Raw genomic sequence first — 20,308 nt, 5'->3', positions numbered from 1 at the left:
TTTTTTTTTTTTTTTTAAGGTTTATTCATTTATTAAATATAAGTACACTGTAGCTGTCTTCAGATACACCAGAAGAGGGCATCAGATCTCTTTACAGATGGTTGTGAGCCACCATGTGGTTGCTGGGAATTGAACTCAGGACCTCTGGAAGAGTAGTCGGGTGCTCTTAACCGCTGAGCCATCTCTCCAGCCCCAAAAATGTCATTCTTAATAGAACTGTGACATTCCAATGAAGACACAACAGTCCTTATGTGAAACAGGGACTGTTCTAACTGTGCTGAAGACACATGTATTCTCACTATTAACCCATCTGTTTGAGATTCAAGTCCTCTCATAGCAGGCATTTAGAAAGTGTTTTTCTGGTAAGGCATTTGTTTCTCCAGCCCAGCATAGTCACCCATGGGATTAAAATCAGGTGTTTGTACATGATACAGAAAACTGTGCCCCAAGAGCTACATGGCCAGCCATGAATTGGGTTTTATCCTAACCCTTCTTTTATGACAAAGTATACCAGAGAATTCTGAGGACAGAACAAAATGTATGTAAATGATGGAAGGGATTCAGTACATGAACTTATTGGTGGGGCTGTGTAGCCCCACAAAGGCATGACAGAGAAACTAGGAACCCAGTATTTTCTCAGTCCATGAAGCTTGATGATGCCCATTAGTCGCATTCTGCCAGGGAAGGCCTGGAAAATCCCTAAAGCTGTTGCTGTTCAGTGAACTGGAAGGCCAAAGGGGCTACAGTCCGATGTCACTGATAGATTGGAGCAGTAACAACAGCAGCCATCACCATAAACACACTCGGCAGCTGTAAGCAAACACATGCAAACAGAAACAGGGCTTCTCTTCAGGTATCTTTATACACAGTCTACAGAGCAGAAGGTGCTACTGCACGTGAGGTCTCTTCTCAGTTGAGGTCTTGATAGAGAAAGGCTCTGACAGGACACATACCTGAGCTAACTTATCCCATAAAGGAACGACTAACAAGCCATATAGAACCTAAGCCTATGAGCGAAGGATGCAAATATGCCCTCACCTGAGTAGAAGCTGCCTGGGGCGTCTTACAAGCATTTCCACTTAAGCAAGGAACACATGAAGCCACCATCAGGCTTTCACTCAACTCGGAAAACTGCCAGTGGATGAGGTAGTCATTTCACAAACACAAATGGACAGACCTGGACTAAAGACAACCAGGTGCAATGGTACTTTTACCTATTTTGAAAATAGACTGGGGGCTGGAGAGATGCCTCAGAGGTTAAGAGCACTGACTGCTCTCTTCCAGAGGTCCTGAGTTCAAATCCCAGCAACCACATGGTGGCTCACAACCATCTATAATGGGATCTGATGCTCTCTTCTGGTGTGTCTGAAGACAGCTACAGCGTACTTATATATAACAAATAAATAATTTTAAAAAAGAAATATACTAGGATTAGGTTCAATTTTTTATATAATTTACTTTTGTGTGCATTGGTGTTCTGCCTGTATGACAGTGTGAGAGTGTCAGATCCCTTGGAACTGGAGTTAAAAGACACTTGTGAGCCATGTGGTGCTGGGAATTGAATCGGCGTCCTCTGGAAGAGCAGCCAGTGCTCTTAACTGCTGAGCCATCTCTCCAGCTCCCAGTATATTTTTAATGGAATATTAAAACAACAGCTTTTTAGCTGTTTAAGTACAGGATGGAACCCTAGTGACACAGCCCATAGGGTTGATAAGTGAGTATCTCACTGTCAAGGGCAGGCCACCTCAATATGAATTGTTGGCCAAGGACAATCCTGAGGCCCCACAAACCATGTTGTCATTGCCCTCGGTTATATATTGCCAAAAATATAAGGCCTTAATGCTGAAGCCAAGCTCTTTGGCCACAGGACATGAAAAAAACAGCACGGAAGTGAGCCAGAGGCCTCCTTCATACTAGCTAGCTTTCAGTGACTGGTGTTGTTATGCAGGTTGCAGAGAGAGAACTTTCACTAACAGTGTTGCTCAGGTATAGACCCTGTGTGTTATGGCACCAAAAGGCCAGGCAGGCTGTGCTTGGGCTTCAACAGTGGCATGACTATCATGGGTGCGATAAGCTTTCTCATAGGCAGCTCTACAGGAGGAAATTTATGTCTACTACCGTAAGCCAGGACGAAGTCCCATGGCTGGAAACATCACAGGCCCCAGCTGCAAAATAACTGCTACTGTTTTAATTGACAGAAGTGAGGTGTCTAATAAAATGCCTCAAATGTCTGCACAGGGAGCACTGTCATTGTTATCTGCAGTTCACCCTGGGAGCAAACACCTTTCTACAATGATGTGCGTGGGGATTTATAACCACCAGTGAAATTTCTGATATCAGCATCACCCTCCCCCAGACTCAAAAGGTGATTTAAAAAAAAAAAAGTAGGAATCACAGGAAAGGATGGATGAGTGTCCAGCTACATTGAAACATTGTCCTAGGAGGAAGGAGGAAGGCTCCTCAGACTCAGGAGGCCAATGATTTATCTAGTAAGTCCCAGAGAGCTAAGGCTTAAAACATTTGGAGTACCTCCTCGGGGTTATGGACCAGTAAACCACTGCTGACAGAAGAGACTGCCAGCTGGGTTCCCTCCAAGTTGTGCAGGTCGCTAGAGGTGTAGTCAACACTCAAGCTGGCGTGGGTGGTTTGGTGATGCGCAGGTTTGTGAGTTGTCTGTGGTGCTGTAAGTAACCCCAACAGGATCACTGCTTTACCAGGTAAGTAATTATTATTTCACGTCTCCCCAGTTAAAAGCCCCACGTGACACTGTTGCTGAAACTGTGACAGGCGATGCCTTGTCCAACTGTTTACATTCTTAGGGTTTTATGGAGTATGAAAGACCTGAAGAGATCTGCCCTACACAGATGAGAATTATATATGCATATATAATATGTTTATAGTTTTTCTCACATGTGAGTTATATCATAGCTGAAGAACACTTTAGTGAGTTGGCCCAATGTTGTTTGTATTTTAATGTTAATTTGGGACCCTTAAGAATGGTTGTCTCGGCGATGAGACAGTGATTTTGTCTCCAAGTTACGTTTGATTGGCGAATAAAGAGGTTAATTGCCCAACTATTGGGCAACTAGTTGGGCAAAAGGGACATACGTGGGGGTTAGGTTTTGTGGGCTTAGAGTTAGAGAGGGACCACAAGGAGGAAGAAGAGTGCAGGAGGAGGAAGGAGAAGCTGCCATGAGTTGGGTGGGAGTCAGGAGAATGTGTCCCTGAGGGCTGGCCAGTTGGAGTTCAGAGCAGCCCAGATGAAACACAGTATACATAGGGGTTGGGGATTTAGCTCAGTGGTAGAGCGCTTGCCTAGGAAGCGCAAGGCCCTGGGTTCGGTCCCCAGTTCCGAAAAAAAAGAACCAAAAGAAACACAGTATACAGTAAGCAATAACTCGGGTTTGTCATAGGAAAGTAATGCCAACAGTGTGGAGAGCAGTATCTGGCCTGCTCTTGTGTTGCTTAAGGCTTATTATAAATAAAAAGGTTGTATGTGTCTTTCATCCAGGAGCTTAAAGAGCAAAGGTGGGGTAGAAACCCTGGGCTGGGATTTAAATACTTTCTACCGCAGAACACCTCGGGGTGTGGCCCTGCCAGCATGAGTCGTCCCTGTGGAGTGCAACACCTAAAAGCTTCAACACAATGTCCACGTTCACACAGCTCCCTGCAGGGTGATTATTTTATGAAACGGAAGATGATAATCCCATCTAAAGACTTTGTCAGTGTCTACTTTGTAGGGTTTGCAGCTAATAAGACCGATGTCATGTAAGCGTAAGGCTTCCCAACACTGTTTACACCGACAGCACTTCTCTTCTCCAGTGTGAATGCTTTCATGTAGCAGAAGATAACTAAGCAATGTAAGGGCTTCAGCCATGTCATTTACACTCGTAGGGTTTGTCCCCAGCATGAGTCCGTTCGTGTCTCTGAAGATGACTGTGCCGTCTGAAGGCTCTCCCACACCGTTTACACTCATAGGGTTTCTCTCCAGTGTGGATTTTCTCATGTAGCTGAAGATGACTGTGCCGTCTGAAGGCCTTCCCACACTGCTCGCACTCGTAAGGCTTTTCTCCAGTGTGTATCTTTTCATGTAGTGGCAAGGAACCGGGAAATCTGAAGGCCTTCCCACACTGTTTACACTCATAGGGTTTCTCTCCTGTGTGAATTTTTTCATGTAATGGCAAGGCACCGGGAAATCTGAAGGCCTTCCCACACTGTTTACACTCATAGGGTTTCTCTCCAGTGTGAATTCTCTCATGTAATCGAAGGTATTTGGGATATCTAAAAGCTTTACCACAATATGTGCACTCGTAGAGTCTTTCGGTATGAATTATTACATGTCTTTGAAGGGAAGTGGAGGAACTCAAAGCTTTACCACATATGTTACATTCATAAAACCTCCCCATAGTGCGGCTTCCTCCATGGGCATAAACAGAGGTCTTTCCACACTCCTTGTATTGATAGGGTGTCTTTCCACTGTGAGCCTCTTGATGTACTCCTAATGTATCTGGAAAACAGGAAGATTTCACGCATACCTCACATTCACAAGGCCCATTCCCAGTGTGGGCTTCCGTACACCTTTGAAAGCAGGTGAGAGAATTCAAGCCGTATTGCTTGGCTCCACAATCCTCACGTTCTTGTGGTTTATAACGAGGGAGAGCCGAGGCACGCCTCTCAGAGGACGGAGGCCTCATCGAAGCCTTTCCACATCCACTGGATTCATATGGCGTCAGTCCTGGAGAAGCTGTCGTGCTTGTGTGGAGATCTGGTATCCGTGTCAGAGTTTCTTCAACCTGATCATCCTCTGTCCTCTCACAGGGCGTCTCTATCATGGAACCTCTGAAAAAGGACAAGTTCGTTAGAGACAGGCGCTTTACTACTTACTGGCTATTAGATTTGTCTTACTCCTCCCAAAATCAGGCCAAGTGTGTGCTTTCTGGCACATCTGAACAGCATGAAACCAAACGGGTCGGTAATTTTATAGCATGGCTCCCACAGAGCTATAGTCAGAACAGTAGCATTTGCTGACACCAGTTCTGAGTAGAGTTTCCAAGAGGAAACCCCCTGCAAACACTGACTGGCACTCTGATATTCCAGCACACATTCTCAGCGCCATCACACAGGTATAATTTTTCTAATGACGGAAACAACTGAAGGCTGTTTTTTTGTTTCCTTAAATGTTCACGGGTCATTAAAATCCCTTTAAATTCCTTTGCTTCAACTTTTGATAGAAATTACCTCATATTTCTCCCAGGATTTTTACAACGGTCTTCAACATTCTCCTCTTCCCATCTGCTTCCTATAAGACATTCCCAGAAAACTTAGGATAAATTATTAGAGATCATTGAAAAATTAGTTTCAAACTTCAATCTCCACAGAAAACAACATCATGCACGATTTGTTCACCATACTCTTCCCTTCCAATAGCCTGTATCCCGGAAGAGCATCCACACCAAGAGACACTTGCTCCTTAGTTTACAGAGCGAAGGTAGGACGGCGTCCTTACCTACAGCAGCGAGGCTCCTGCAGGTCTCCAGCATCACGTCCCTGTACAGACTCCTCTGGGAAGGATCCAGCAGAGCCCACTCGTCCTGGGTGAAGTGCACAGCCACGTCCTCAAAGCTCACTGAGCCCTAAATATTGTACAAACTTGACTGACACCAGGTTCCTCCCGCTCTGTGGGATCCACACATCACCACACGGAAGTCATCACGCAAGCACTGAGGGATGCGGAAGAAGCATCACGGTAGCAGCACTCGCTCATCACTGCGCTCAGGACACAGGGTGTGCTCTGCTCTGCCCCGTCCTCTCTCCACAGTGACTTTTACTTCCTGTCTCACAGTCCTCCCCCTGGGGTCCGGAACAGTGCAATGCAAGAGCCTGCTTGTCCTCGGAAATCCCTCCTCCCGACATTTAAAGTTTGACAGCATGAGGGGACGTAGTATTTTGACAGGGTTCACAGGAATATAAAGGATACCTCACTCAACATAAATGATTTCTGCAACTACTAGGGAACTTTCTAAACTCCCATTGTCCTTTAGTAAGAAAACTGTGGCTCAGGAGTCTAATGAGATTCTCTAATGGACACTTCATGTGTCGTATCACAACAGCTAACGAGTAATGACACTGTGTGTGGTGGCTCACGCCTTCAATCCCAGCCCTCAAGAGGCAGAGGTAGGTGGCTCTCTCTGAGTTCATAGCCAGCCTGGTTCCAAGATGGCGAGAGCTTCACAGAGAAACCTACCTCAAAAAAACAAAAGTTAAGATAAATTAATTTCTTTTTAAAGATGAAATTACCTATAGGCTGTTACATAGCAATCCTCTCCACCTTGAAACATTCCTTCCTGAATGAAACCTGAAGCTCAAGAGAGTTGGGAAGTAATTTCACCCCTTTGGGAAAGCAGGTATTTACAAGATTCACAGGCCACTTCCTAAATTCACAGAAGTAGCACATGTCTTCCAGAGAAGAGGCCTGTCCAGCTGTCGAGTGGCCTGCAGGCCCTGCACAGTGCTCTGGGATGCAGCTCTCACACGTCAGGAAAGGCCTTTCCATGACGCTGCTGGCCTTTCCTCATCCCTGCTCCTCTAGGAAATCCCTCAGCCATATGCCTCTAAGAAAACCCAACAGAGCCATTGGGTCTGTTGGGTCCAAGATGGATACTGGTGGAACTGTTACTTTGGTTTTTCCTTGGTTCCCTATGTGGGGATGAGCAGAATTTGTGTTATGTCTCTGTAGGAAAGAGTCACACAACATATTAGGCAACAGAACAAGGAAATGACAGATTTGGAGAAGGTGGGAGGAATGATTTCATGGTCTTGGCAATGGGTAACAAGGCCTGCAACCGCAGCTGAGCAGGCTGAGGGTGAAGGAGACTCTGATAAGGCTGCCCTTCCCTATGTGTTAAATGGTAGTGTGCCTTTTTGCTATGGTAGACGTTGCATGTGTCATGCTAGTGCGAGTAAAGGGAGAAAGAACCCTTGGGCTGGAGAGATGGCTCAGTAGTTAAGAGCACTGACTGCTCTTCCAGAGGTCCTGAGTTCAGTTCCCAGCAGCCACATGGTGGCTCACAACCATGTAATGATGAACTGATGCCCTCTCCTGGTGTGTCTGAAGACAGCTACAGTGTACTTGTATAAATAAAATAAATAAATCTAAAAAACAAAATTTTACAAAAAGGTAGATTCCCTGAAGGAATGTCTGGCAGGGGGTGCGGGTGGGCGTTGTTCCAGGCTGTCAGTCTTCTGCTGTGTGGTAGGAAGTAGCATATTTGCTTCCTGATGGGGGTCTGTCATGTGACTACGCTCTAGGAAGTAGGGTCTAAAGCAGACACTGCACGCCCTGCAGAGCAGCCTGTAAGAGCAGATGAGCAAAGCTGAGCAGGAAGGTGCCTGAACACTACTTTGTGTAATAAGAAACATGTCTGAGGCTGGGACGGCTGTCGGAGGAGGACTTCTAATATGGACAGGACACGTGTTTGCTAGCCTCTCCATTAGCCCCTGATTTGGAAAAGAAAGCAGGAAAGACGGAGAACATGGACTGGCCAACGCCTCTTAAAGGTGGCAAGATAGGAGGGAAAAGGGGTTGGGGATTTAGCTCAGTGGTAGAGCGCTTGCCTCGCAAGCACAAGGCCCTGGGTTCAGTCCCCAGCTCCGAAAAAAAGAAAAAGAAAAGGAAAAAAAAAAAGATAGGAGGGAAAAAAGCATGCAAGTCAGATCAAAGCTTAAAAGCCCTTTCTGGTACCCAGAACATGAGAGTCCAAGAACAAGTCAGACAGTGGAGAGGAAAACTGCAGAGGATGTGGTGATGAGAGCACTGGCGAGGAGAGCGGTGCCATAGGATGCCCAGCTCTCAGGCAAGATGGGACTGGGCTCACCGAGAGCTGAGAAAGATGTTAATTCAGGACGACCCTGGGTCTGCGTGGAGCTTTAGTGGCTTTGCTGAGCTGCTTAGAGGGACTCCATACTTAGGGTGCAAGAAAAGCACGGAAGGATCCCAGAGATGTGCTAACGTGGATCTGTTAATAATCATGATAGCGGATCTGTAAAGTAATTAAGCCATGAAAGAAGAGCAAAGCAAAGCAGACGGTCGACCCACATCACGGGGTAAATGAGGCAAGACTCGTGTGGAGCTGGAGTTCTTAAAGGGGACGGAAGGTCAAACGCTAAGCTAGTGAACTTCTGGAAGGCTGGGAAGCCTTAAGAGTGGCTCACAGAAAGCAAAAATGGCAAGACAGTGCAAATGGGAAAAACTAACTGGGTGTGAAGTGGTGGCCTAGACTGAGCTGTTTTCTCTCCAACAGGAAAGTGGGAACTGCCTGGAGTGGGAACTGCTCACCTTCCAGAGGGTCACAGAAACCAAGTAGGACTGAGGGAAAGACAGTCAGTGGAGGTGGCTGTGTCTACCAGAGCCACAAGAGGCCCAGCAGGCAGGTGGCTCTGGGATAAGCCAGTCAGCTTGAGCCGACCATAGCAAGCTCATGGGGGTTAGGAGAGGCATGAAGGCCAGAAGAAGATGCTATAACTGGAAAGAGAACGGGACGGGGGAGCCACTGAGATTTAAAAACTAAAGGTCTTGGGTAGAAAAGTTGTAGAAGGCCAAAGGATCAGGGAGTTTCCTGTGAGACTAGGTTTCCTAGGAATGTCTCACCAGCGCATAAAGTCTATCCAAACATGAGCTGAACAAAGATAAAACCAGTGGACATGAAAAAGTGGACAAAGAACTACCGGTAACTAAGGAAATCTGGGAGCAGGAGAGATACTCTTCCCCAGGGAAGAGCACAACAATTGCTTGTCCAATGCTAAACAGTCAGCCCTGAAACCATACACACAAGTGACAGTTAATGAAACAAAGCGGCCATGAATGTGAAGGAGAGCAGGGAGGACTATGGGAGAAGATTTGGCGGGAGGAAAGTGAAGAAAGAAATGTTTAATTGTATTATAATCTCGAAAAACAAAAAATCTTAAAAATATAATACATAAAATACAAGTCTTCTCAAGTGGAAAATTCGAAGACCAACAAAACCTCAAGGAAATAATAAGAAAACTTTTGGACTACAAGATTAACACAAGAGCTCCATCATAATGACAATGAGTAACTGAATGGTTAGCAATTTCACACTGAGAATGTGGTACCCAGATCAAAGGAGACACAAAGAGAAACATGTAATAAATTTAACAAAGATCCTTGGATGAAGATAGATTTCTTTTTCAAAAAAGAATCAAGTTAGGCATGGTGGCACGGGTCTTTACTCCCCACACTTGGGAGTCAGAAACAAAGGATCTCTGTGAATTCAAGGCCAGCCTGATCTACATGGCAAGTTCCTGGACAGCCAGGGAATACATAGAGCAGTAGTTCTAAACCTTCCTAATGCTGGGGCCTCTGATACATTTCCTCATTTTGAGGTGACCCCCAACCAGAAAGTTATTTTTGTTGCTACCTTATAATTGTAATGTTGTTACTGAACAGTATCTCAGTTCCTAAAACCACTGGGAATTAGTGTTTTCCAATTGTCTCAACCAAAAGGTTGAGAATCACTGACACAGAGAGATCCAGTCTGGGGGGATGGAGGGGCGGAGTCAAATAAGTAAAAAATATGATGCAGTGGACTGGTAAATAAAGACAACACCAAGATGCTGCTTTCCTCAATTTAGACTATAAATTCAAAACACAATCCCAACAAGAATGCTAGCATCTTGTGTAACAGCAGAAAGCTGTTCTAAAGTTTATATGTAAAGGAGGAAAAAAACTCAAAATTCAACACAATTCTAAATAAATAGTACACAAATAACAGACTTTATCTTTACAAAAAAATTTAATAATCATGATAGTGTACGAATATTTGGAAACTAATTTATCTACAAACCGTATTAAAAAAACACAAAAACCATAAAACAGTCAAGTTTTTTAAAAGAGTAAATTAAACTCAAGGAGAGTAATTGTCTTCACAAATACTATCTAACATAGTTATAAGTAAGCGAAAACAGAGTTTACAACTTCCACAAAATTAACTCAAAGTGGACAACTCGGGAGCGGCAAGATCTTGAGTTTAGCAAGCAGCCTCCAGGTACAACATCAAAACCACTTTGTGACCGTGACGTCACCGACACGGAGGGCGGGGCCTCCCCTGCGGCACCTTGAGCTCTGCACAGACGCAGCCGAGGGGCGGAGCTACATAAGTAGCGACCTAGTGGCCGCCGAAGCAGCAGGCCTAGCTTGGCAGAAGCGGAGAGCCAATAGCTGCCATTCCTCTCCATCTGGGTCAATGGCCCCGCGCTCACCATATCTTGGCTTCCGAGCTCGCCTGCGGTCCCCTCACAGCGGCGGCCTACAGCGCAGCACACGCACCCACGGGACCTCCCTCAGCCGCGGAGTTAAGTCCACAGCCTGGCGGCCAGAGAAGACCCGCCTCCCGCCATCCTACAGCGCTCTAGATTGGATAATATTGGATAATAGATTGTATAAGCTTGGAGGCTCTGATTGGCTAGGGCCGCCCAGCGACTGCTGAGTGACAGCAGAAGCTGAAGTGATGAACTGGCAATCTCTGCCCTGGACTGTCTTTTACTCCAGCACAGGATCAGGAGGGATTTCCATTTAAGCAGAATTTGTTCTTGCACTTGGAGAGCTGGGCCCTGCTGTCTTGGTGAACTCAGCAAGCACTTCCTAGTCTAACCGGGTACCAGATGGTTCTCGTAGACGGTCCAGTTACCAACTCAGTGTCCAATACAATGGCCCCGGTGCCTCAGACCTGAAGAGGGCAGTCAGCCACTCTGGTTCCAATTGGTATTGTAGGTAGCTGGAGAGATAGTTCAGAGGTTGAGAGCACTAGCTGCTCTTCAGAGGACCCAAGTTCAATTTCCAGAACCCACATCGGGTGACTCCAAACTGCAAGTACAGCTCCAAGGAATAATCCGGTCTGGCTGGGTGGGCATCACGTGCTGTCCATGTTAGTGGTCGCTATTGCTATGACAAAACAACATGACCAAAACAACTTGGGGAAAATTCTGTATTGCTTACCTATCCTGAATCAATCACAATCCATCGAGGGAAGCAAAGGCAGGAACTCACAGGGCAGGAAACTGGAGAGAGGAGCTGATGTAGAAACCAGGGGTAAGTGCCGCTTACTGGCTTCTCCCCATGACTTGTTCAGCCTGCTTGGTTACAGAACCCAGGACCATCAGTCCAGGGATGGCCCCAGCCACAATGGGCTCCCCCCACCCCCCATTAATCTCTAATTTAAAAAAATGACCCTGCAGGCTCAATTACAGCCCAAACTCATGGAGACATTTTCTCAACTGAGGCTCCCTACTTTCTGATATCTCAAGCTTGTGTCAAGTTGACGTAAAACTAGCCAAGTGCACATACCCAATACAAACAAACACATAATCAGAGATGAGAAAAAGAGGAGCTGGAGAGACAGCTCAGTGGTGAAGGGCGCTTGCTGCCTGACATAGTTACATTTCTAATGCTATGATAAAACTTCATGATCAAAGTAACTTATAAAACAGTTTAGCCAGGCTCAGAGTTCCAGAGGGTAACGGTCCATGCTGGTGTAGTTAATTTAAGGCTTGGCCACAGGCAGGTGGAGCATAGTTGAGATCTCCCACTTTGATCCACATGTAGGAGCAGAGAGCACACTGAGAATGGCACAAGTCTTTTAAAACCCCAAAGACCACCTCCACCAACAAGGCCACACCCAATTCTTCCCAAACATTGGGGACCAAAAACTGAAACATGGCCTATGGGAGCCATTCAAACCACTCCCTGGCACCCATAGACCATGCTATATTGCAAAATGCATTTAGTCCTATGCCAAAAGTCCCCAAAGACTTTCACAGTCTCAACACTATTAAAAGGTCCAAATATCTTTTTTTTTTTTGGTTCTTTTTTTCGGAGCTGGGGACTGAACCCAGGGCCTTGCGCTTCCTAGGCAAGCGCTTTACCACTGAGCTAAATCCCCAACCCCCCCAAATATCTTCTAAGACTCAAGACAGTCTCTCCTTGGCCCTAGGATCTCCACTGAAATCCAGGCTTCGATTTTAAAATGTCTCACAATGGTTTCTCAGTACATGCAGGGACTACACTGCTATACACCTGGTCTCAGTGGCTCTCCATAACTACAGAGGAAGACTCCGTGACTACCAACATCTCCTTCATTACTTTAAAGCCAGACCACATGGACAACATGGCCAAGTTCTGCTGCCTTCTTGGAACGGAGCCTGGCCCCACTGAATCACATTTGCAGCAGTTTTCCCTTGTCGTGGTTTTGGGAGTAGAAAATTACTTAGGCTTCTCCTTTTTACATGTCAGAAGCTTAGCTGGGTAGGGTCTTGTCCAGAGGCACCTGTGGTAGTTTGAGGGACAGGCCCCCATATGTTCATATACTTGAATGTTTGGTTCCCAGTTGATAAATTGTTTAGGAAAGATAAGTGTGGCCTCATTAAAGGAGGCATGTCACTCAGGGTGGGCTCTGAGGTTTCAAAATGCAGCACCCAGCCCAGTCTGTCTGTCTGTCTGCCCCAACTCTCTCTCTGGATGTGGGTGTGTCTGCCTGCCAGCCTGCTTGACACCTTCAGATAGGATACAAGCTATTAACTACTACTTCAGCACCATACCTGCCTGTTTCCATGCTTCCTGCCACAATGATCAGACTCTAACCCTCTGAACTATATATGCAGTAAGTCCGAATTAAATGCTTTCTTCTACAAGTTGCCTTTGTCATGGTTGTCTATTCACAGGAATAGAACAGTAACTATTCTGTTCTATAGACTAATATATTCTGTTCTGGAGACTAATATAACTATTCTCTTACATAGAACAAGACAATGAGGACTTTATCCCAATACAGAGTAGGCCTTGCCTTGATCTCTCCCTGCCCTCTCTTGGTTGTTCATGACAGGGTTTCTCTGTGTAGCTTGGCTGTCCTGGACTCGCTCTGTAGAGCAGGCTGGTCTGGAACTCTCAGATCCTCCTGCTGGGGTTAAGGTGTGCACCACTGTCACCCGGGTTTTCTTTATTTTTAAGGGTCTGGTTATTTTCGTTTTGTGTGTATAAGTGTCCTGCCTGCATGTATGTCTGTGTACCACATGTGTGTCAGGTGTCTAGAGAGGCCAGAAGAGGGCATCAAATCCCCTGGAACTGGAGGAACAGAGCTGCCCTGTGTGTGCTTAACTTGGTAATATGTAAGAGTCTCCCGTGTGGTGTTAATTTTGGCAACATGGAAGCTGCAAGACGGAGAGAGGCTGAGAATCAGTGGCATGTGGGAATGAAACCTAAGTCCTCCAGAGGAGTAGCCAGTGCTTTTAACCCCCGGGCCCTCTCCCCAGCTTTGGTCTCCTTTTCTCTTTCAGCACAGCCCTTATTCCCAACATTAATTTTTCTGGTGTTCTTTTTCTCTTGAAACTGTATATTCTTTCTTTCCTTTCCTCCCCCCCCCCACTTGTTCTTGGTCACTGTAGATCTGGATTAAGAAGATCACTAATGGGGCTGGAGAGATGGCTCAGCAGTTAAGAGCGCCCGACCGCTCTTCCAGAGGTCATGAGTTCAATTCCCAGCAACCACATGGTGGCTCACAACCATCTGTAAAGAGATCTGATGCCCTCTTCTGGTGTATCTGAAGACAGCTATAGTGTACTTATATATAATAAATAAATAAATCTTTTAAAAAAAAAAAAAGAGTTAGACGGCTCAGTAACTAAAGAACAGGCTGCTCTCCTAGAGGATCCACGTTTAGTTTACAGCACCCATGTCAGGCAGCTCATAACTCCTACAACTTCAGGGTTCTTCTCTGTGCTTCTGGCCTCTGCAGGCAGCCCTCCCCAACATAAACATATGCACAGTCACACATATAAAAAAAAAAAAAAAAAAAAAAAAAAAAAAAAAAAAAAAAAAAAAAAGATCACTAATGATCACACAACAGCGTCAATATTAACTTGGGCCAGGCATGGTTGCGCACCTTTAATTTGAGCATTTGAGAGGCAAACGCAAGCAGATCTCAGAGTTTCAGGCCAGCTTCTTCTAAAGTGTGAGTTTCAGGACAGCCTGAAATATTTATGTGCGTGTGCATGTGTGTATGTATATGTATGCATAAGATCTAATAACCAAATTAGTTTAATTTTAAATTTAGTCTCAGGCAAATTTGTAGGACAGGGCAGAAAGCAGCCACAATCTTTGCCAAAATATCATAAGAATGGTCTCTAGCCCAGTTTTGCCAATATTGTTCCTTCCTGAAACCTTTTGAGTTATGCCTCCACAGTCTGCAAAGCTCTCAGCACTGCTGTTTTGCAAGCTCCCATGAGGACATCCTGTTTAGACCTGCTTACAAAGTACAACCGCTTTCTTACACCAAAGTCCCAGTCTTCTACAGTCCTCCAAAACTCAACATGGTCGGGTTTGTCACAGTAGCGATATACTTTTTGGTACCAAATTTCAGTTACTTTTCTATTACTGTGACAAAACGCCATTGCCAAGGCTGTCAACCTATAAAAGAAACGTTTAGTTGGGCTTAGAGTTTCAAAGGGTTGAACTCTATGATGGGGGAGCAAGTGCACAGGGACAGGGAAATGGAGCAGCAGCTGGGAGTTCACATTGTGACCTAAAGGTGGAAAGGGAAGTCTCAAAGTCTACTGTGATGGTTTGTGTGGGGGTGGCCCGCACAGAGTCATGTGTTCGAATGCTTGGTCATAGCTAGTGCACTATTAGGAGATGTGGCCTTATTTGGACGAGGTGTGGCTTTGTCCAAGGAATTGTGTCACTGTGGAGGCGAGGCTTTGAGGTCTTAAACGCTCACACTATGTCCAGCAAGAAAAAGTCTCCTTTTGCTGTCTGTGGATCAAGATGTAGAACTCTCAGCTCCTCCAGCACCATGTCTGCCTGGATGCTGCCATGCTTCCAACCCTGATGATAATGGATTGAACCTCTGAACGGTAAGCCAGCAGCAGGTCCTTTTTGTTAAGTCCAAAGCAGATTCCAAAATGGCAGTGCTGGTGACAATGTCCTAAAATGAAGGACTCCGACCAGGTAAACAGAGGGACTGTTATTGAGCTAAAAAAAAATCCCCAGGCAGTGGTGGCAGAAACCTTTAATCCCAGCATTAGGGAGGTAGAGGGAGGCAGATCTCTGTGAGTTCAAAGCCAGCCTAGTCTAAAAGCAAGTTCCAGGACAGCAGGACTACACAGACAAAAACCTGTGTCTAAAAAAGCAAAAACAAAACACAAAATGCAAAATAAAGAAAATTCAAAGCACTTCAATGGTGACCAGTTCTCCACCTGGTTGGAGTAGTGTGGCCTTGTTGGATGAGGTGGAAGCAGGCTTTGAAATCTCCTAGTGTTTAAGCTCCACAGTGTGGAAGAGACACTCGCCTCCTGGCCGCCTTCTGGAAGAGTCTCCTTCTGGCTACCTACCTTCTAATCAAGATGCAGAGCTCTCCTTCTCCATTGCCATGTTGGCCAGTACCCTGCGTGCTCCCCACCATGATGACTGTGGACTGAATCTCCATGCTGGCCACCATGAGGACACTGGACTGAACCTCTAAACCTGTGAGTCAGCTCTGATTAACGGTTTGCCCTTGTAAGAGTTACCTTGGTTGTGGTGTCTCTTCACAGCAATGAAACCCTAACTAAGACAAAGGGAAAAGAAGTAAAAACAAAATCCCTGTTACAGATGAGATGACATGGTTCTTCCATAACAGAGCCTAACTAAACATCCCCCACAAAACTCTGAGCTCACAAACATGTTCAGCAAAGTGGCAAAATACAAACTCAATACACAAAGCCCAACAGCCCCCTATATATCAGTAACAAGCAGTCTAAAAGAAATCCATTTACAATATGAACAACAACCCGACCAAAAGAGAACAAATCCTTTATAATAAAACCTTTAAGACTCCAAAGAAAGAAGTGGAGGAAGACATTAGACTCGGAAAGGCCTCCTGTGCTCATGGATTGTAAGAATATTGTCAGAACAGCCATCTACCAAAAGCAACTAGACGCAATCGAATTCCAATCAAAATGCTGCTTGTAATTTGTTATAGGATATAGGGACTCACATTGCTTTAAAGCTATTGATCTAAGGATTTCTTCCTATACTGCTTTGCTTTGCTTTGCTATTTGGGGACTACATGCCTAGCCCACACATGCTGTCTCCTATATACAGGCTAAAACCTAATTAAGGTATCTGTTTAAAGGAAAGCGGTGACTGTCCACATTTAATCTGTGAGATACATGAATCCCACGAGGACCGGTGCTCCGATGGTGCATAGGTTCATTTTACCATGGACTTGTGCTTAACATAACTAAAAATAAAATAACCAGGCAACTACATCTCAGCTTGACTAATGACCTCATCAAGATGGCGAGAACCATGAAGATTCACTATCTCAATTAATGCACTTACATGGGACGAGCCAAAATGGTGGGAACAAAACTTCCTGGCCCCACACGCCCTCAAGAAAACACGTTTAAAATATAAATCAGACTAAGGGCAGTCACACCGGACCTCCGGCACTGTTTAACCCTGACAGAGTTTTTCCATGAGACAGTTACTGATCCTCCATGGAGAATTAGGAGTTTTCCTAGTCAGGGGCTGGGGATTTAGCTCAGTGGTAGAGCGCTTGCCTAGGAAGCGCAAGGCCCTGGGTTCAGTCCCCAGCTCCGAAAAAAAGAACCAAAAAAAAAAAAAAAAAAAAAAAAAAAGAGTTTTCCTAGTCATGGTCCTCTAACAGTAGCCATCTATCAAAAGGAGCTTCCTCCGTCAAATGGCTAGACTTGGAAATCCCATAAGGGCTTGCAAAAGCACTGAGAAAATGTAAAATGGCACAGTTCCCAGCCAGGACCCAAGGAATAGATGGCCACGTGTTAGGCAAGCTGCAGCCAGTGGGGAGAGAAAAACCATGTGGGGGTCCTAATGCCTCCTCCTCTGCCCAGCATCTCTAACCTGTTTTCTCTAAAGTTAGTCTCTTCTCCTTTCCCAAGACTCCTTTGCTTCATGATTGTCTGCTTGTTTCTGCTTCACCAAGCTCCAACTCTTGCTTCTGTTTCTACCTTTCAGTTACAGAGCATACATAATGGCCAGCATGTGTGTTCACCTTTAACCCCAGCCTTCAAAAGACAAAGGCAGCTGGGCCTCTACACATCTGCGGCCAGCCTGGTCGACATAGTGTATGGCCAGAGCCATACACTGAGATACATCTTTAGAAAGGTGTGTGTGAGGGGAAGATGGGTAGTCACTGGATCCTCATCTGAGCATACAGGGAGGGGTACTACCTCTGCAGCTATGGGGAAGCCAGCACTCATACTGTCAAGACTTTCCAGTATGGCAGCCTTTGGGTCACCCATACTGCTATCAGCAATCAACAGTCTCTCACCCATATTTTCTAAGTCCAATAAACACACTGCTCTCTCAGGGTAAAGTCTGATGACACAGAACTTAAGTCTAGCATTGGAATCTTTTCTTTTCTTTTCTTTTCTTTTTTTTTCAAAAGATTTATTTAGCTGTCTGTAGCTGTCTTCAGACACACCAGAAGAGGGCATCAGATCCCATTACAGATGGTTGTGAGCCACCATGTGGTTGCTGGGATTTAAACTCAGGACCTCTAGAAGAGCAATCAGTGCTCTTAACCACTGAGCCATCTCTCCAGCCCTGGAATCTTTTTTTTAAATTAAGATTTATTTATTTATGTTGTGTTTATGAGTGTTCTATCTGCATGTACACCTGCATGCCAGAAGAGGGCATGAGATCACCATGTGGTTGCTTTAATAAAGAATTTGTGTAAGATTAACACAGCTGAATGTTTCCTGAATAGTTGGCTTACATAAATTATTTAAGATCTATAAAAGATAGGTTGGAGAGATGGCTCAGCAGTTAAGAGCACTAGCTTCGGGGCTGGAGAGATGGCTCAGCAGTTAAGAGCACCCGACTGCTCTTCCAGAGGTCCTGAGTTCAATTCCCAGCAACCACATGGTGGCTCACAACCATCTGTAAACAGATCCGATTCCCTCTTCTGGTGTATCTGAAGACAGCTACAGTGTACTTATATATAATAAATGAATAAATAAATCTATTTAAAAAAAAAGAGCACTAGCTTCTTTCTTAGAGGACCCAAGTTCAAGTCCCAGCACCCACATCACGGCTCAACACTGTCTCTAATTCAGTTCCAGGGGATCCAACACCCTCACACATCCATGCAAGCAAAACACCTATGCACATAAAATAAAGACATATTTTTAAAAAGATATATATTATATATAAAAGGTGAGACTTGGAGATGATGTATATTAAACTTCCTAAGGTAAAAGATCAGAACACTGATATTATTAAACCTATGGAACCACTGATCTGCCCTCAGTAACAACTACAAGGAGTGACTTAAGAGCACCAATGTGTACTGGAACAAATTTAAGAAGTGTCTGAGCTGAGCTGTGAGGGAGCACACCTTTAATTCCCAGCACTTGGGAGGCAGAGGCAGGGGGAATCTCTGTGAGTTAGAGGCATTCCTGTCTACTGAGGATGGATGGATGGATGGATAGACAGACAGACACACACACACACACACACATAGACAGACAGACAGACAGATTGATTTGTATTTTGTCCAAGCCTTATCCATCCAGGCTTGATGGAAGCCCAGTAGCTCGGACACAGAGGCAGGTGGAAGTGTATGAGCTGGAAGTCATCCTGGCTTACAAAGCAGGCTCTAGAACAGCCAGAGTTATGCTGTAGACACGACACCCTGTCTCAAAAAAATATAAAATGAAATAAAAGATTCTTAAGGCTGTAACTCATTTCTAATACACACAGGAGCCAAGTCCTTTTGTGATGTCAAGAGAGAAAAAACAGGCTTTTATTATTCTTATGTTCATTAAATCTATATTCATTAAAATTTCACCCATGAGTTTCCCCATACACTTGAAGGGAATTAGGAATTCTGGATTTTTTTTCACAATGTTTACATTCAAACCATTTTTCCTCCAGCATTGTTTTTGTTCTCAAAGAAAGTCACCCTCTGCCAACATCATCAGCTTTTATTGGGATTACTTTTGCCACGTGAGACCCTGCAGACATAGGACATAGGTGTGGATAAATGTAGGTCTTGCCACCTCACTCACTCCAAGCTCTCCTGCCTGTTTAGTACACTCTGGATCACAAGTGACAATACCACACTTTAGTTCCCACGCAGTACACTTAAAACAATGGGGGCTGGAAGAGGGCACAGAGCCTGCCCCCAATACTTACGACCTGGGTTTGGTCCCCAGGACCCACATGATCTCTGAGCACCGAGGTAGGTTACATATGCACAATTAAGATTCAATATGAGGGGGCTGGAGAGATGGCTCAGTGGTTAAGAGCACTGACTGCTCTTCCAGAGGTCCTGAGTTCAATTCCCAGCAACCACATGGTGGCTCACAACCATCTGTAATGGGATCTGATGCCCTCTTCCTGTGTATCTGAAGACAGCTACAGTGAACTCATATGCATAAAATAAATAAAGTCTTAAAAAAAAAAGATTTAATATGATAAAACACTACAGGCAGGTGGATGCTTGCGAGGTCCAGGCTAGGTTGATACACTTCATGAATTCTATGCGAGCCAGGGCCATGTAACGAGGACTCTGTCTCAAATAAACAAACAGTAAATAGCGAGCTGGAGATAGAAGTCATAGGGATAGAGAAACATTCAGCAGAAGACTGAAGCAGCACAGTCACAAAGCAAATGGGGGCAGGAAGGGGGCAGGGTGGGTAGGGGCTACAGAAATGGTTCAGCACTTAAAAGTACTGGCTTTGATTCCCAGTATATGCATGGCAGCTCATGACCATCTGTAACTCCAGTTCCAGGGAATCCAATGCCCTCCTGGCTTCCCTGGGCACCAGGCACACATGTGGTACACAGACCTACATATAGGCAAAACACCCAAACGTGTAAATTCTTATAAAAAACAAATAGCAAATAATAGGTAGATGAATAGGTGGATGGAAGGAAGAAAACAACTGAGGCTTTAAAAAACCCAGCAGAGGTGCACTGGGGGAGCATCTGGCTTTTTATCTCCTCTGCAATCCTGAGACAGTTTTTTTACCTTCTATCTGTTCACAAAGACGCTACAGACTGTTTCAATACCCAGAGCTACTGCTAATCAACTTTCTCCCTGTTACAGGCCAGCCTACCCAGGAAGTAACAGGGAAAACTTGGGATAAGCATGTTTCTGAAAAAAGGTGGGTTGCTCCCTCTCAGTGTCACTCTCAATAAACTTAAGTTGTCATAGCTTGTCAATACAACACATATTACGATACGGCCGTGTGAACCTTTTCTGAGGTCTGA

The 20,308-nt window shown here is 45.1% G+C and overlaps 1 protein-coding gene across 4 annotated transcripts in view; it reads right to left on the bottom strand.

The window, feature by feature from the left end:
• Nucleotides 1-20,308, bottom strand: part of Zfp866 (zinc finger protein 866) — a 24,871-nt gene continuing 4,563 nt past the window's right edge. The window contains exons 1-5 of one of the 4 annotated variants that reach the window (XR_015639272.1): nt 10,279-10,381; nt 5,507-5,633; nt 5,239-5,299; nt 1,329-4,839; nt 1-89 (exon numbers count right to left, since the gene is read on the bottom strand). Coding sequence is in view for 3 of the 4 variants with exons in the window: in XM_087587289.1 (XP_087443415.1) it covers nt 3,879-4,839; nt 5,239-5,299; nt 5,507-5,633; nt 10,279-10,281 (1,152 nt within the window). In the remaining variant the exon portion in view is untranslated. 4 annotated transcript variants of the gene reach the window in all.

This window comes from Rattus norvegicus, chromosome 16, assembly GCF_021556685.1.
Source record: "Rattus norvegicus strain SHRSP/BbbUtx chromosome 16, alternate assembly SHRSP_T2T, whole genome shotgun sequence".
Classification (NCBI taxonomy): Eukaryota; Metazoa; Chordata; class Mammalia; order Rodentia; family Muridae; genus Rattus; species Rattus norvegicus.
This window is presented reverse-complemented; position numbering and strand designations above follow the sequence as displayed.